We start from the raw sequence: 18,301 nt of genomic DNA, 5'->3' as shown, positions 1-18,301 counted from the left end.
AATAGATCCTTTCTCCCTGAAGTTGCTTTTGTCAGGGTATTTTATCACAACAATGACAACAACAAAAGACAGATGGACGGACGGACGGACAGACAGACAGAAAGAAAGAAAGAAAGAAAGAAAGAAAGAAAGAAAGAAAGAAAAAAAAGGAAGGATACAAACCAACAGAGAGCTGGGACCCAAGCTCTGGTAGGCTGCCTTTAGTGTTAAAGACCTTACCTATGCTATGAGTGGGTGACTCACCTGAGTGGAGCACTGAATAGCAGGTGCTCCCTGGATTCGAAGCCAAGCCAAGTATAGCAGCACAAGCTAGAGTGACCAGAGCTGAGACTGATGCTCCTTTATGCATGATCATAGTATCCGGGCCATGAGGAGAGGCCTGAAGCTGTTGCCCAATGAACAATGAACAGCCAGTTCACTCCAGCAGGCATCACTGCCAGCATGCTTCAGATGTCACAATAGTGTTCTTGGTCATAGATATCAAAGCCCTTTCAAAGAATCCCATTGTTAAGGCCTAGGGGGATGGATGGTTTAGTAGGTGAAGTGCTTGCCTTGTAAGCACGGATGTGAAGTCAATCATCAGAACTACATAAAAATGAGACATGATGGTAAGTGCATGAAATTCCAGGTCCTGGGAGATGGAGACAGCCCTAGCTTACTTATCCTAAGTTAGTGAGAGACTCTGACTCAAAACAAAAAAACCAAGGTGGTAGGTGCCTAAAGAATGACGGTGAATAGTCACCCCCCCCACATCCCCATTACCTTTATCTTTGGCTCACAGCCTTCTATAGACACAAGCCAAGAGGAAAATACTTAGCTCTTCACAGCAGTAATCAAGTGCACAGGTCTTTTCCACTAGGGGTGCAAAAGATAAAGGGGAGACACAGCTTCCCTTCCCAAGACTCTTCCCCACAACCCCAAACTTACCTATTAAGTGGTCCCTGATTGATTGCAGGGTCTCTGGTGAGAAGAACTTCAGGCCATATACGACATAGCTGGGAGGGTGCCTGGCTTTGGCCCCTGCATCAAGAAGCAAAATAAGGCCACACAGCATACAGAAATAGATTGGTCTGCTATAGGCTATGATTTGGTTGTGTCCCTAGAAAACAAATACAATTTCCAAGTTTTACCTTTTGTTTTGACTCATTGAGAAGAGTTACACAGTCAAGAACTTACACCATATGATTCAACTGACACTATCCAACACCCATTCCCTACCCTAAAACCCAACATTACCCCAACACCCGTTCCAACCCCTAACAGCCATTCCTATCCCCTAACATCCATCCCTACCCTGCTGTAATGTATAAGCTCAAAACACCAGGAAGTAAAAGGCGGGAGACAAGTAGACAGATGTACAATGATGTTTATTTTGTCAAACCAGAATGAGACTATCAAAGAGAATGTTGCTGTTTAAGTACAACAAGATTTACCTAAAAATTTCATTTTACCACCCGCAGAGCAAATCTGTCTGACTCAATGCTTCCCTCAGGGGGTGGGGCAGACTTCCATTCTCCTTGCTCCTCTCAGGTGCAAGACTCCTTGAAACCTTTGTTAGTTATGCACATTTAACCTGGGCTCCCTATCAACAAGAAGTAGCATTATGTATGGTGCTTTAATTCTCTCATGACAGGAAGTAAGCCACGGAGGAGAAAGCTGTGATGGCCAGACGGACAGATGTACGTCTCAATGCGGCAGAACAGTTGACTTCCTTGACAAAAAAATCATGCTTTTTTTTTCTATAAAGTTAACTTTATTTTTTATTCATTATTCTAATGGTTTATTCTAAAGGATGTTTTAATTTTAACATTCCTTTCCTTTTTTAATTAAAATTAGAAATGAAGCTTGCTTTACATGTCAATCCCAGTTCCCTCTCCCTCCTTTCTTCCCCTGCCCCCTAACAACACCCATCCCCTTTCTGCTCCCTAGGGAGAGTGAGGCCTTCCATGTGGGATCTTCAAAGTCTGCCATATCATTTGGAGCAGGGCTTAGGCACTCCCCCGTGTGTCTAGGCTGAGAGAGTAACCCTCTATGTGGAATGAGCTCCCAAAGTCCATTTGTACACTAGGGATAAATACTGATCCTTGCCAGAGGCCCCATAGATTTCTCAGGCCTCCCAACTAACACCCACGTTCAGGGGGTCTAGATCAGTCCTATGCTGGTTTCCCAGCTATCAGTCTGGGGTTCATGAGCTCCTCCTTGTTCAGTTCAACTGTTTCTGTGAGTTTCTCTAGCCTGGTCTTGACCCCTTTGCTTATCACTCCTCCCTCTCTGCAACTGAATTCTAGGAGTTCACCTCAGTGTTTAGTTGTGGGTGTCTGCTTCTGCTTCCATCAGCTACTGGATAAAGGCTCTAGGATCCTAAACATAACACCAGTAGCACAGACACTGAGATGACAATTAATAAATGGGACCTCACAAAACTGAGAAGCTTCTGTAAGGCAAAGGACACAGTCAACAAGACAAAAAGGCAGCCCACAGAATGGGAAAAGATATTCACTACTCCACATCTGACAGAGGGCTGATTTCCAAAATATACAAAGAACTCAAGAAACTAGTCACCAAAACACCAAATAATCCAATTAAGAAGTCGGGTACAAAACTAAATAGTGAATTCTCAGTAGAGGAGTCTAAAATGGTTGAAAGACACTTAAGAAAGTGCTCAATATCCTTAGCCATCAGGAAAATGCAAAACAAAACAACTCTGAGATACCATCTTACTCTTGTCAGAATGACTAAAATCAAAAAAACCAACAACAGTTTATGTGGGAAAGGATGTGGAGAAAGGGAAACACTCCTCCACTGATGGTGGAAGTGCCGACTTGTACAGTCACTTTGGAAATCAGTATGGCGGTTCCTCAGAAAAATGGGAATCAGTCTACCACAAGATTCAGCAATTCCATTCTTAGGCATATACCCAAATGCACATTCACACACCAAGGACATCTATTAAACTATGTTCATAGCAGCATTATTTGTAATAGCCAGAACCTGGAAGCAATCTAGATGCTCCTCAACTGAAGAATGGGTAGAGAAAATGTGATGACTACTCAGCAGAAAAAAAAAAACAATGAAATCTTGAAATTTGCAGGCAAATGGATGGAACTAGAAGAAACCATCCTGAGTGAAGTAACCTAGTCACAGAAAGACAAGCATGGTATGTACTCACTCAAATATGGATTTTAGACATAGAGCAAAGGATTACCAGCCTATAATCCATACCACCAGTGAAGCTAGGAAACAAGGAAGACCCTAAGAGAGACATACATGGTCCTCCAGAGAAGGGGAAAAGGACAAGATCTCCTGAGCTAATTGGGAGCATGGTGGGAGGGGAGAGGGAGCTAGGAGAAAGAGAAGGGGAGAAAAGGAGGGGAGAGGAAGATATGAGGGAGCAGGAAGATTGAGTCAGGGGAAGAATAGAGGAGAGTAAGAAAAGAGATACCATAATAGAGGGAGCCATTATAGGTCTAAAGAGAAATCTGGCACTAGGGAAATGTCCAGAGATCTACAAGGATGACCCCAACTAACAATCTAAGCAATAGTGGAGAGGCTACTTAAATGCCCTTCCCAGATAATGAAAATCATGCTGTTTTGACTAACTGTTGGTCACTTTTCATTCAAGGAGAACCAAAGACTTTGCAGATCTCATCTTAGTCCTCAAAATACTGCTTAAAGAGGTAGAAATAACCTTTATTCTTTTCGAATGGCTGTGGGAAATTAAGAAAAAAGGCAGAAAAATGGCACATTGGGCAAAAGTCCTTGTTCTGCAAGTCTAATGACCAGTGTGCCGTCCTGGACATTCATATCAAGGTGAGAGGAGAGAACCAACTCCACAGACTTGTCCTCTCTCTCTCTCTCTCTCTCTCTCTCTCTCTCTCTCTCTCTCTCTCTCTCTCTCTCTCTCTCTCTTTCTCTCTCTCTCTCTCATACATATCATGGTTATATGCTCAAAAATAATAAAACTTTAAATTATTTTAAAATAAGTAATGGGATATTGGACCAGCAAAACTCCGACACTGCTGAAATAAATGCACACACAGTTCTTAAGATTTGAGACCAACAACAATGAACCAGATGGAGAGTGTGCCTTGCAATTCACAAGCCACCTTACATGCAACCAGCAGAGGAAGATCAGCATGATCTCACACCAGTGTTTTTAGTCACTGCCTTCAATGTGCTATAGTTAGGAAGAGAATTGAAATTGCCACTGCTTCCAAAATAGAAATGGTCCTATTCTGAGGCCATCTTTCAACAGGACAATACCAGTATCTATCACAGAGACTGGCTGCCTTTGATCCTGAGGCCAGGCTCAGTCTTAAAAAAGAAAGAAAGAAAGAAAGAAAGAAAGAAAGAAAGAAAGAAAGAAAGAAAGAAAGAAAGAAATGTTGCACTGGTAGGGAATTTTCTTCAGGATCCAAGTAGGTCATGGATTAATAAATACAGGAGAATACTTTCTTTGCATTAAAAAATAATAAGACCAAAGCCGAGTGAAATCTAAACGCCCTTACTAAGTAAACGGCAAAATAAAATAGCTGGTATAAATAGCTGTGTGGTGCATTAAAACACACACGTGGGAGACATTTCCTCAAACTGACATAGTTTAAGAAACATAATTAAGCAGCTATCATTTGTTCTGGCTCTTCCTCTTATCAAAAGGTTAATGGGATGGAGGGATGGCTCAGTCAGTAAAATACCTTGTAAGCATGAGGACCTCAGTTCAAGCCTCAGAACCCAATGCTGTAGCATGCCTACAATCCTAGTGCTGGGAGGTAAAGACAGGCAGGTCTCTGGGGCATGCTAGCCATCTTGGCAAGCTCCAGGTCAGTGACAAACTACTTCAAACCCCCTATGTATCCCTCCAAATCAAGGTGGCCCAGTCCCTTGGCCTATATCCACACATGTGTACACCTGCACTTACACACACACACACACACACACACACACACACACACACACACAGAGAAAGAGATGCATACAGATATATGTATTAGAATACATTATCTAGGAGCAGGCCTCCTCTGGCCTTGAGCAACATGAAATGCCCTCAGGCATCTTTCAGGGACTTCGTCAGAGAATTGAACTTGTCCTCCACGTTGGTAATTTACAAAACCAAACACAGAGCCCCTGCAAAGAGCTTGCCTTTGTTTCTGTGATCATGCATCCCATGTTTGCGGTCCCAGAGTCATCCTTGGCTTACTACATACCCAACACACTAACCATTCTATCTTCCAGAGTCCCCAGAATGTTCACTAATGAAATTCGGTGCTTCCCCATTGCTGAGGGCACATCTGCATCAGGCATCAAAGACTGACTTTTAAAAGAAACATTTCACCTATTCCACAAGGTGAAATCTAATCCCCCAGTTCTGTTTATAACCTTCACTTCCACAGTGGGTTGGGAGCATCCTTGAGGTAGCTGTCTGAATGCTGACCTTGTGTACATGTGGGTTTCCCATCAGCCCCACCCACCAGCAACACTGCAGCAGACTCTTCACAGAGCAGTTTGGAAGATCCAGAGAGAGAGACGACAATCCTTCATGGAAGCCTGCTACTGGGGGCTAAGTGACCAGAAACCTGCTCACTTTTTACAGGGCTTCTAGAGACCAGCTCAAACAAGGGCTGCATCTACTTAGAAATCCTACTGTTTACATGCATAGATGTCTGACTTTAGTTCACTATGACAGCAAGAAAATCCACTGCTCTGTTTTCTCCCTGTGACATGCCTTCTCCCTGTGACATACCAGCTGGAATCCTGAGATGGTAGCTTGTTCTATTATAGGAATCAGACAGTATGACTCAGCTCAGCACAGCAACACAGGGGTCACAGTAATGATACCGCAAATGTGCCTCAAGTGTGAGGTTTGCCTGCTGCCAGTCCCTCCCCATGGTCTTAACATGCTTTGTATCACATTCCAAAGTCCATGCGCGCGCGAGCGCGCGTGTGTGTATGTGTGTGTGTGTGTGTACAAGTTTGTATGGGTGTACACACATGTATAGAAGCCAAGCATAGTGTATTTTCCTCTATCACATCTCTACCTTATTTTATTTGATAAAGGGACTCATGGAGTGTGGAGTTCTTTGATTGTCCATAGTTGGCCAGTCAGTGGCAGGGGTACTCCTACCTCTGTACCCGCAGCACTTGAATTACAGATTTGTGGGGCTCTGCCTGACTTTTACATAGGTTCTGGGGATCCAACGCTAGTCCTCATGTTTATACGTCAGTCACTTGACTGACTGAGCTGTCTTCCCAGCCCCAGATAAGGAATGTTTGATGCCATGTAACAGCGGCAAACCAGCAACAGTGAGGGAAAGACACAGGAAGGGAGGGGGTGATGGGACATGGGTCGCAGCGACCCTTCAGAGCCACACACCTGCTCCAGGTTTCTGAGGGCAATCCCAACACTGCATCTTAATACCCTAATTACCCTACTGCTAGTGGTCCTGATGCTGAGACTCACAGGTAAAGATGCATCATATGCAAACCAATTACAGGGAACGGAGGAATTTAACAGGACAGCATCTGCTACCACAACGATCACCAGTTTAAAGCATTTCTTAATTTTGATGGGCAAACGAAGTTTAAAAATCAGCCTTAAACACCATATATGAATTTTTTATTTTTTTAAAGATTTATTTATTTATTTATTATGAAATTAACATTCTGCCTCCATTTATGTCTGCACACCAGAAGAGGGCACCAGATCTCATTATGGATGGTTGTGAGCCACCATGTGGTTGCTGGGAATTGAACTCAGGTCCTCTGGAAGAGCAGTCAGTGCTCTTAACCTCTGAGCCATCTCTCCAGCCCCCCGTATATGAATTTTTTAAATGTATAATGGTGGGAGGATAATTTTCCATCACTGGAGAGATTTTTCAGAGCCTGTGTGTGTGTGTGTGTGTGTGTGTGTGTGTGTGTGTGTGTGTGTGTGCATGCACTTGTGACATGCGCCTCCTGGGGGTTGCTGTGACAGAGGCAGGAAGGACACACAGAACACAGGAGGGTGAAAGCACATGGCTATGGCCAGCACCTGAAGAGTGGATCCTGACGGCATCCAAGGCCACTGGGGCACCAGGGCCAGAAGAAACAAAACGTAACTAGGAGCTGGAAGATTCTGGGCCACCAGTGGGCTGGTCTGGGTGGACCCAGATTCTCTCCCACAAATCAGACTCCAAGTTATTGGGATAAAGGGCAAAGGGCACCTGAAATGGAGGAATAAGAGGAAACTGGCTTCATGCACAGAGTTTCCACGTGGGGACACGAAACTAAAGCCACAGCAGGAAATGGACTCTCACCTGTTAGAGCAGCATTTATCACAAAAGGGAAAGATAGGTTTTGGTGAAGACACGGAGAAAGGAGACCCCTTCTGGTGTACTATGGATGGTACTGCCATGAAGGAAGGTGGGAAATTCTCAAAAAAGGTACAAACAGTGGATGAAAGCAGCTGCCTTGCAAGTGGAGAGCCTGAGTTTGAATCACCAGAACCCACATAAAAGATGGATATGTAGCAACAGTGCTTGTAAGCCAAGTGCTCTTACAGGTTGGTACAGCAGACAGAAGAGCCTCCAGCTACCCTGGCAAGTACAGCAGTGGAAACACTACAGAGAGACCCTGCCTCAAACAAAGCAGAAGGCAAGGACTAGCACCTAGATTGTCCTCTGACATCTATATACATGTTGTGGTTGTGGCATATGTGCCCGAACAAGCACATGTGTGCATGTGGGTCATGCATACTTACACACACACACACACACACACACACACACACACACACACACACACACACGCACGCGCGCGCGAGGAGGAGGAAGCTGGAAATATGCTTCATCTGTTAAGAGCTCTTGCTGCTCTCCTAGAGGACCTGGTTTCATTTTCCAGCACCTACATCAGGCCGCTCAACTACTTGAAACTTCATCTCTAGAGGATTTGACACCCTCTTCTGGTCTCCACAGGCATGTGTACACATGCTGCATATACTCACATAAATACACACCTACATATAAATAAGTATTTTTTAAAAATACAAACCGAGTGGTAGTGGTTCACACAATGGTCAGAGTGCAGAGGCAGGTGGATCTCTGAGTTTGAGGCCTGGTTTACAGAGTGAGTTCCAGGCCCAAGGCACACAGAGAAGTCCTGCCTCAAAAAAACCAAAACCAAACCAAACCAAAACAACAAAAAACCCAAACAAACAAAAAAAAGAAAACAACAACAAAAACACAAATAGAATTACTATAGCACTCATAAGTCTCACTTCCGGGTCTATACTCAAAGGATGGGAAAATAGTATGTGAAAATGCCCGTGTGCTTGCATTTATTAAAGCATTACCTGCAATGGCCAAAATACATATGGCACTGGGGTAGATTGAATGAGAAATGTCCCCCAGTAGGGTGAGGTGTTGGATGCTTGGCTCTCAGCTGGTGGCACTATTTTGGGAAGTTATGGACCCTTTAAGAGCTGGAGCCTTACTGAAGGAAGTACATCACTGGGGGTAGGCTTTGAGGGTTCCTAGCCTTGTCCCACATCCTGGTTTCTCTTTCTGCTTCCTGTGTGCTGACGAAATGTGATTGGCTAGCTTCCTGCTCCTGCCACCATGCCACGCCTTCCTAATGAATGCTCTCCCTCTGGAACCATAAACCAACATAAGCTCTCCCTTAAATTGCTTTTAGTTATAGCAGTTTGTCATAGCAACAAAAAAAAGTAACAAGTGTAGGCTCCCACCTAAGTATTTGTTCATAGGTGAATGCTGTTTAATAATGTGGTATGTGCATACAGGCACACATGAAATACTATTCAACCTTGTAAAAGATGGCAATCCTGTCATGTGCAAACATGAAAGATCTTGGAGAATGTTGTGTGAAGAGAAATATGCCAGGCATGGAAGGAGGAATACTGCATGACCTCACCTTGTACAGAATATAACAAAGTCTGACTCACAGACAAAATGAGCGGGGGGGGGGGGGGGTGCTAGGGAACAGGCAGCGGGTAGGAAGTGCTGGTAGAAGGAGCGCAGTCAAGCACATGGGATCAGGGAGCTTGTAGATCTATTACACAATACAGTGGTGGTGGCTATCATCAACAATTACATAGGATGCTCTTGAAAATACTGAGAGTACACTGTAAACATTCTCATCAGAAAAAAAGCATGTGATATGATAGACAAATTAACTTGACTTAATCATTCTACCACATATACATGGCCAAATTATAACTTACCTCCAAAATAGATGTAAGAGTATCTTTAAACACATACAGTTTATGACTACACACTAAGAACACATGAGGAGCAATTGCCAGGTGCCAGCCTGTGTTTGAAGCAATTACATGCACTATTTGTCCAATCCCAGCCCACATTAATTGGCTTTATTTGCACATAGGGAAACTGAGGCACATGGAGGACCACCAGCATGCTCAGCATTAGATAGTCAAGTGGATAGGTGGGAAACAAAGACAGGCAGGCAGATGGCAGAGTGTGGACCATCCAATCAAGCTGTGACTTTCGCCACACGAGCCCAGGGAATAAAAGTGACCTGTCACACGAGGTCTACCCCATGCCTGAGCCTCTCCTCCACCAATGCCAATGCACCATGCGCTTAGGTCCAGCCAGAGCTTTGCGCCATGCACTTGGGTATCCATCCACTGCTTCTATTCCTGTATTCAAGATACAGACACAGATGCAAATTTGACCCTTTGAATAGATGTTTCTGTCACCCTATTTTCAATGCAAGCAGATGAGCCAAGCTGCAGGCCTGCACTTACGTGTATTGGTGAGGCGGGGTCAGGCTGGACGCTCTAAAACACAAACCAGAGGGCCTGGGTCAACTCTCGATTGCAGGGCTATGGTAAGGATACTACACACACCCATGCACACCTACCCCCTCCCACACACACAGAGGATGGGTTCTTGCCTTGAGCAGGGAGTACTGGCAGCTGGCCATGACCAGGCAGAAGAGCAGGACCCATAAGTCTCTACAGAAGCCACGATTCAGGGTCAGAAAGCCCAGGAGGGAAACCAGAACACTCAGCAGAATTGCCACTACATTTTCCTTCACATCTTCAGTTCTGTGCAAAACACACAAACAAGTATGAGTTAAGACCGCCACCCATGTCATTATTAACGCAGGCTTCCCTGCCCTCATCTGTAGACTGACACCATGCTCAGAGAGGCTATGTGGGCCAGCCCCTGTGTCGATTTATTCTTGTGCTGTTCAAACAAAGTCCTTATTTTGACCCTGGGTGTTTGTTCTTGGAATAAATGAAACAGGATTCCATTGACTTCCTTGGCCACTGCACTGGGCTGCCTAGGAGGAGGATTTCAACCACACAGCCTGGAATGTTTCCGAACTTCACAGGCTACTCTCAGTGAGGGTTTGGGAAGATTGCATTGACACCAGGATAGCTGTTTCCGGATTGATCTTCTCTGGAGTCAGAGTTTGCTGCCCTGTTCCAGGGGCAGGAAGCTTCAGAGGGACTAAGAATGGGCTTAAACAACACAGGGTGAGGGCCGCGGTCTAGGAGTGGACAGTGTGGCTACCTCTGTCCCAGCAGAGGACAAGGTCATCTCATCTACTTCCCGTATAGCCCGGCAGTTCATCTGTCACCCATTCTCAGCTTTACACCCTGGAAGATCAAGTTTTCTCATGCATGTGAGGTTTAACGACACCTCCCACTAAGTATCAGGGGTAATTTATGGATGTCTTTTGAAATAAAGGCTCAGATGTCATGATAAATAACATGAGGGGAGGGAAGCATGATGGGTAAGCAAGGAAAGCATTTGCCATCAAGTTCGACCTCTCAGATTCACATGGCACAAGGAGAGAAATGACTCCAGCAGGTTGTCCTCTGACCTCCACATGTGCACTGTGGCGGCAGGCATGGATATGTGCAATACACACGTGTGTGCATGCACGCGCGCACACACACACACACCTATAAAGAGATTCGGTTTTCCTATGAGGAGTTAACACAACCTTTTCCTTTTTACAGAAAAATAAAGTAGTAATTTTTTAAAAGTCATCTAGCAGGATGCATTATCTTGGATTACTGGTCACATATTGGGTGTTCTGCTCATGTGCATGCCCTAGGGTAACACAGTATTGTTAGCAAAGTGATTACAACACTATTCCCTGACTTGTGGGTCCTGAAATTTACTGCTGTAATTTTGCAAGACTGTCGTTTTGGTTTTTTTTTTTCCCTGCATCTGATCACACCATTTAAGACATGACTGTACCATTACTGTAACAAGTAGTCACTGGGGGACAGATGGCAGTTAGACAGCCCTGCCACTGCCCCAGAGGCTGGCAATGAGCTCTGAACAGACCTTGCTGTGCGAGCATTAGCGATCATACCATCAATTTTTAAACCAATCCCCACCAGAGCCACAGCCTCTGAAAACCCTAATATTGTCCCCCAGACATCCTGATGGGGAGCCCACAAACAGGATGCCCCCACTCTAAGCCGACAGCAAACTGGAACCTCCCTACCTTGCCTACCCAGGCTCCATACCTCCAGTCACAAAGTGTTTTATTCTAGGGAACAATAATAAGAGGAGGCAAAAAGGAGGGAGAGGCCTAACCAGAGAGCAGCACTAAGTTAGTGTACAGCAGAGGGGAGAGAGAAACTGCAATCCAAGCTGTGCGGGGCACAGGTAAGCATTACTCCATTTAACCTCCCTCCATCCCCGGACCACAGTGGCTCAGGCAAGGCATACCTCCTGCTGCTGAACCCGAAAGCCCTCCTAGCAAAACAGGGCAGGACGTGAACAGACCAAAGAAGACTGTCTCCCAAGCAAACCTGCTGTCTAGTCCATACTGTTCAATCATCAATTCCCATGACAACGGTGGAATTCAGTGTCTAAGTCACTGGGGTTCACAGCAAAGTGGGGTGTGGGCTGGAAATAATCCAGGTGACGTGAGCAAGCTGCAATTTGCATTTTAGGAGCATTTGAGTATGCGCATTGGTGTCCTCTCTTATATTCCGGCCACGCCCATGCATGCTTGACAGCTTACCGATCCAATAGCGCCAACAACGTGAGTCGATCATACCAGACTTTAATCCACTTCCCAGGGAAAATGATGAATTTGTAAAACTGCTCTCGGTTAAACTTTCCTTGGGCCGAAGAACGTGATGAATCTTCCAGATCCTGACTCATGTGCTTTTCACACGGGAAACAAAACAGAGATCAAAGGCAGAAAAGAGTGTTACTGTGGTATGTCCTTGTCACAAACACACCCATAGTTTAAAAACACAAGGGCAGGGGGAGGAGGGCTGAAGGGATGGCTCAGAGGTTAAAAGTGCCATCTGTTCTTTGTTTTTTTGTTTTTTGTGTGTGTGTGTGTGTGTGTGTTTTTTTTTTTTTTTTTTTTTTTGGTTTTTCGAGACAGGGTTTCTCTGTGGCTTTGGAGGCTGTCCTGGAACTCACTCTGTAGACCAGGCTGGCCTCGAACTCACAGAGATCCGCCTGCCTCTGCCTCCCAAGTGCTGGGATTAAAGGCGTGCGCCACCAACGCCCGGCTGCCATCTGTTCTTACAGAGCTTTGGATGTTAAATCCCAGCACCCACATGGAGCCTTGTAACCGTCCAGTTCCAGAGCTCTGATGCCCTCTTCTGTCCTTTGCTGTTTCCTCCATACATGTGGTGTACATACACTTATGCACGTGCACTTGTTCCGGAGCAAAACAAAATGGTCAAATTCTGAAACCAGCATATTTTGTTTAAAAGGGCTAGTCTAAGAAAAGAATAATGATTAAAATTACACCAATTCCATGAAGATGCTACAACTGAAATTCTGGCACTCACCATTTAAAACATTTCAGCTCATTAAGTCAAGGAAGCATATTTTAAGTGGCTTAACTTTTAAATTGTTATTAAATATAATACTGAAGAAAATATTCAAATTTTACTCCAAATGCAGAGGCTTTCATTGAAGGTAACTAGGTCACTGACAAAGTCTGCCCTAAGGACAGAATGAGAAGGGGCAGTAGCTCAGCCAGTAAAGGACTTGCTACAGAAGCACGAAGACTCTAGTTTGCTACCCATATGTAAACAGTCAGTCATGGCGGAGTGTGCCTGTAACCCCAGTACTGGGGAGGGAGATGCCGATGGACAGCTGAGGCTTACTGACTGGCCAGTTTAGATTACATGGTGAGCGTCAGGCCGTAGAGAGACCCCGTTCCAAAAACTGGAGAATGAGTGATTAACTACAGCCAAGGTTGACCTCTGACCTCCGCACATATGAGCATGCATGTGCACAAACACTTGTGTGTCTGAGTATGTGTGGTATGTGGGTGCATGCATGTGTGTGTGTATGTGTTTGTGTGTGTGCATGCACATGTATGCTAGTTCTTCAGAGCCTTGTGCATCTAGAGAAGACATGAAGATGAAGCCGGAAGTGGAGGGGACCAAATAGTGACCTTGTGAGGAACTGGAGTTTGGAATAGGAAACCAAGCAGAAGGCAGGGTGTCCATCAGCAGCCATCTCCACAGTCTGGGACCCCAGAATTCAGATGAACTAAATCTACTTTGTGGTCAGCTCCGCACCCAGGAGGCTGCACGGAAGAGTGCCTGCTCAGGCTGAGGGTGGTGGGGGCCCACAGGTCTCCTGAGGTTTCAGCACTGCTGGGTCCCTCCTCCCGCCCGGGCAGGTTTGTAGCCCTTATTCACACTATGTGGATGCTCCAGATCCCGCAGAGGATTTGCCTTAAAGCATCTCTTCACACCTAGCAGAAACAAAAGTACACTTTAATCTGGAAGAACGGAGCTTTGATGTGTGTATCAAAGAGTCACACAGATCAAAATCCAAGGCAGGAGCAACACAATAGCAAACAACAAAAACCATGCCAGCCTGTGCTAGAGACACATGGGCTGACAGACCCCCCCACACACACACAGTAGGTGAGGTTGGGAATTGCAGTGGTCAACCTCAAAGACAGTTGCTGATATCCAAGCACCTAGTATGTGTTCAGAGTGTCCCAGATGCTCTTTCACAGACCCCTGAAGAGCCCTGGGTAAGAACAGGCTCTGCCTTCTCTGCAGCACAACATGGACTTGGTAACTCAGCTTAAGGACCAGGAAGTTATCCTGAACATAAAGTGCTGATGCATACACAAGGCATGGTAAAGGAAGGCCACCCTGTCCTAAGGACAATACCCAGGAGCTGACAGTCAGTGGGTAGAGTGGGGCTGATACTCTAAGAGCATGTCTGGGTTCATGCCTTAGGATTTCTATTGTTGTGACTAAACACCGTGACCAACCAACCAAGTTGGGGGGGAAGGGTTTACTCTGCGTACACTTCCATATTGCTGCTCATCATCAAAGGAAGTAAGGACAAGAACTCACACAAGGCAGGGACCTGGAGACAAAAGCTGCTGCAGAGCCCGTGGAGGGCTGCTGCCTATTGGCTTGCTCTCCATGGCTTGCTCAGTCTGATTTCTTATAGAACCCAAGACCACCAGTCCAGAGATGGCAGCACCCACAATGGACTGGGCCCTCTCCCATTGATCACTAATTAAGAAAATGCCTACAGCCCAGTCTTATGGAGGCATTTTCTCAGTTGAGCACCCCTCCTCTCTGATGACTTTAGCTTGTGTCAAGGTGGCATTAAACAAACCAGCACAACTCTATTTCAAGACAAGATACCATCTTGGAAACCACCTGGCGCTGCATCAGCAGGAACTTGTGCAAACGGCTATGGACTTGACATTGAAACAAACCAAGGGTCTTGGCTTCAGTGTTCACTGATACAGCATGGGCAAGAAATACATGCACCAGTGAGTCAACTTGCTGTTCTGGTGATGTGGGGTCCAGGTGGGTGCATGCATTGACCAAAGCTGGCAGGAACTATGAAGAGATACCATGACCATGGCAGCTCTTATAAAGGAAAACATTTAATTGGGGCTGGCTTACAGTTTCAAAGATTTAGTCCATTATCATCATGGCTAGAAGCATGGCAACATGCAGGCGGACCATGGTGCTGGAGAAGGAGCTGTGAATTCTACATGTGGATTTGCAGGCAGTGGGAAGAGAGAGTGACACTGAGCATAGCTTGAACTTCTGAAACCTCAAAACCCACCTCCTACAGCAGTGACACACTTCTTCCAACAAGGCCATACCTCCTGATAGTGCCAATCCCTATGAGCCTATGGGGGCTATTTTTATTCAGACACCGCAGTGTTTTTTCTCAGTTTTAAGTTAAATATAATATGCATGCAGTTTATGGTTTTATTCTTCACATGCAGAGGTGGGGGTATAAAGGCTGCTATTCTGCCTTCTTCCGGATAAATATCCTGGATATGTGCATTTGTACATTTGTAAAAGGATCACGGGGGGGGCAGCAATTTTTAAAAGCTGTATTTTTGGGGGGGAGGATTGGATTTGGTTTTGGTTTTTGAAGACAGAGATTCATTTTGTAACCCTGGCTGTCCTGGAACTCACTCTGTAGACCAGGCTGATCACCTGCCTCTGCCTCCCAAGTGCTGGGATTAAAGGTGTGAGCCACCACTGCCCTGCTAAAAGTTCTTAAAGTTCTTTAAATTGACTTAATATCACCAGAAGTTAAATGAGATTTTGTTTACAAAATAAAACTGAGATGGCCTCTTGCTTGTGACCCAGCAAATACTTGCTGGAGGCCGGATGTCTTGGCTGATTGTAGAAGCCACACACGCGCTGGTGAAGATTTTGAGACCTTTCCAAACCTGTCAGCCAGATGAACTGCTTTTCCTCTCAGGACACTGGGAGCAGTCATACCCTCCCAAGCTGTTCCAGTATGTCTGGGGAACCTTCTGGGTAGATCAACACTAGCCTTCTAGAAGTGGGAATGTGAAAAGAAGCTGGCCCTGTCCAGGCCTGGGTTAGGAAGGGACCACGTTTCTCAGAGTGTACATTCTGCTGGGGAGGGGAGCTATCTGTACCGCAGCTGGGGTGAGAACTGAGCACTGGCCCTGAGATGTAGCTGAAAGAGCTCACAGACCTACCAAGGACCTGTGTGTGACAAAAGCTCACAGCCAAGGTCTGAGGCCCTCAGAGGTCCAGGAAAGATGGGTGGCCTCAAAGATGCAAGTTGAAGGGGAGACACTGTGTGATGCATGGTCCTCAGAGAAGGGGGCAAATGGTGCAGTCTCTGGTGTTAGGTGGGGCAGAGCCAACCCCACCCAGAACCAGGCCGGAGCCACACCCACAGCCACCATACTGACTTTATTTATTTGTATTGTATGTGTATGGGTATTTTTCCTGCATGTATATCTGTGCACCCTGTGTGTGCCTTGTGCCTGTGGAACTGGAGATAGGCATGTGTGAGCTGCCATGTGGGTACGGGGAACCAAACCCAGGTCATCTTAAGAGAAGTCAATGCTCCTAACCACTGAGCCATCTTTCCATCCATCATTAATTTGTTTTTTAAGTAGCTAACAAAGTATTGCATATCCTTCTGGCATATCCAAAGACGTGTTCTTTAGTGATTCTCCTCTCTCTCTCCCCTACTCTCTTTTCCTCTTTGTGTCCCATGGGCCTTTTGCTGACCCCAAATCTTTCCTCATCACCCGTTTGTCCCCTCTCATGCTGTCCTTTAGTTTCATGACTTATGCCCCCATCTAAATATTAAACACTGGAATTCACATATGAGAGAAAATGTGGTATTCATTTTCCTGAGTCTAGGTTATTTCACTCAATAATATCCAGAACTATCCATTTTCTTGAAATTTTCATTTTTCTTTATAAATAAATAAAATCCTATTGTGTATATATACCACATTTTTATTACAATAGCCTTCTGGCTATTGTAAATAGAGCAGCAATAAACAGGGATGAGGAAATATCTCTGTGGTGGTGTATGGAGCCCTTTGGTACATATCCAAAACTGACATAGGTGCTCTTTTAAAAGGTTTTATTTTTAATTATATGTGTAAGTGTGTGTGGCAGGGGGTGGGGTGGGTATGTAAATGTTGGTGCAGGTGGGAGCATCAAATGCCCTGGAGCGGGAGTTATAGGAGGCTGTAAGTCACATGACATGGATGCTGGGAACCAAATATGGGTCCTATGTGAGAGCAATGTGTGTTCTTAACTGCTGAGACATCTCTCTAGCCCCTACTTTTAGTTTTTAAGGAAACGTCCATAGTGAGTCCCATATAAGTGCACTAGTTGGCACTCCCACCAGCAGCAAACCCTTGTCAAGTTTTGCGACAGCCATTTTGACTGGGGTGAGGTGGTATCTCAGAGTAGTTTTAATTTGCACTTCCCTAATGACCAGAGATGTTGAACACATGTCAAAATGCTTATGGGTCATTTGTGTTTCTTCTTTTGAGAACTGTCTGTCCTTCCCATTAGCCAATAGGGTACACATTTCAACACATGGTATTATATGACTTCTTTGAGAAATTTTTGCAGAGCCATCTTAAAACCAAATATAAAACCATATTAATTTTGCAAAGGCAAGGCACTTTAGAATGGAAACCTTGCTAGGAGGAAAGCAAACATGGAGACTAAGAAACTTCTCATGAACTTGAGCTTACCCCATCTGCAATCCTCTCTGTTGAGGCTGAGCCAGAGGAAGCTCAGCCTTCTTGGAAGTCAACCCCAAGAAATCCTTCCCTTAGGAAGCCTGCCATGTCCCACTACTCCCCAAGGCCCAGGTTGCAATTGCAGCTCACAGGCAGGCCTGTGTCTGTGTCCAGCCTTCCCTGATGCCGCTGCCTGGGAATACTTGTTCTGGCTCCCCCAAGCCTCATTAAAGTTTGCCTGTGTGACTGAATGAACATTAACCAAGAATTTCTTAGTAAAATAATGGAAGGCTTCAGGGTTTACGCCCCTGATGTCACCCAAACCAACAACAACAAAAACCTCTTCCAAATCAAAATTTTAAGAATCTTTGCACGCGTAGTCAATAAACTCAAGGTTATCATCATTTTTTTAAAAAGCAGATATGGTTTTAAACCATGTGGGGTAAGGCAGAAGAGCCAACTATGCTCTTGAGGGGTTTGTGCATCCAAACAAGCAAAGATCCATATGATAATATGGGTGGATTTCTATTTCATCTGGAAAAGCAATTGAGATAGCAGAACAGAGTAATGTTAGCAGAGTGTTGCATCCAAACAAGCAAAGACCCATATGATGATATGGGTGGATTTCTATTTCATCTGGAAAAGCAATTGAGACAGCAGAGCACAGTAATGTTAGCAGAGTGTTGCCTGCCATCTGCGTGGTCTTTGGTCTTTTTTTCCCATTATTCAGTAGACATCCCTGTAGTGATGTTTCATGGGAAACTCAGGGCGAGAGCTGACTCATCAGCAGGAGACAGACCTTAAGATCTGC

General features: G+C 45.2%; 1 protein-coding gene across 4 annotated transcripts in view; it reads right to left on the bottom strand.

Annotated features, from left to right (window-relative positions):
• Nucleotides 1-18,301, bottom strand: part of Pcnx2 (pecanex 2) — a 173,913-nt gene that overhangs the window by 119,221 nt on the left and 36,391 nt on the right. For all 4 annotated transcript variants that reach the window (XM_005064691.4, XM_013122036.3, XM_040755299.1 and 1 more), the window contains exons 10-13: nucleotides 12,007-12,152; nucleotides 9,907-10,060; nucleotides 9,758-9,790; nucleotides 928-1,099 (exon numbers count right to left, since the gene is read on the bottom strand). In XM_005064691.4, the coding sequence (XP_005064748.1) occupies nucleotides 928-1,099; nucleotides 9,758-9,790; nucleotides 9,907-10,060; nucleotides 12,007-12,152 (505 nt within the window). The remainder of the gene's footprint in view (nucleotides 1-927; nucleotides 1,100-9,757; nucleotides 9,791-9,906; nucleotides 10,061-12,006; nucleotides 12,153-18,301) is intronic.

Source organism: Mesocricetus auratus, unplaced genomic scaffold, assembly GCF_017639785.1.
Source record: "Mesocricetus auratus isolate SY011 unplaced genomic scaffold, BCM_Maur_2.0 Super-Scaffold_100013, whole genome shotgun sequence".
Lineage (NCBI taxonomy): Eukaryota > Metazoa > Chordata > Mammalia > Rodentia > Cricetidae > Mesocricetus > Mesocricetus auratus.
The sequence above is the reverse complement of the archived record's forward strand: the minus strand, read 5'-3'. Positions and strand labels throughout refer to the sequence as shown.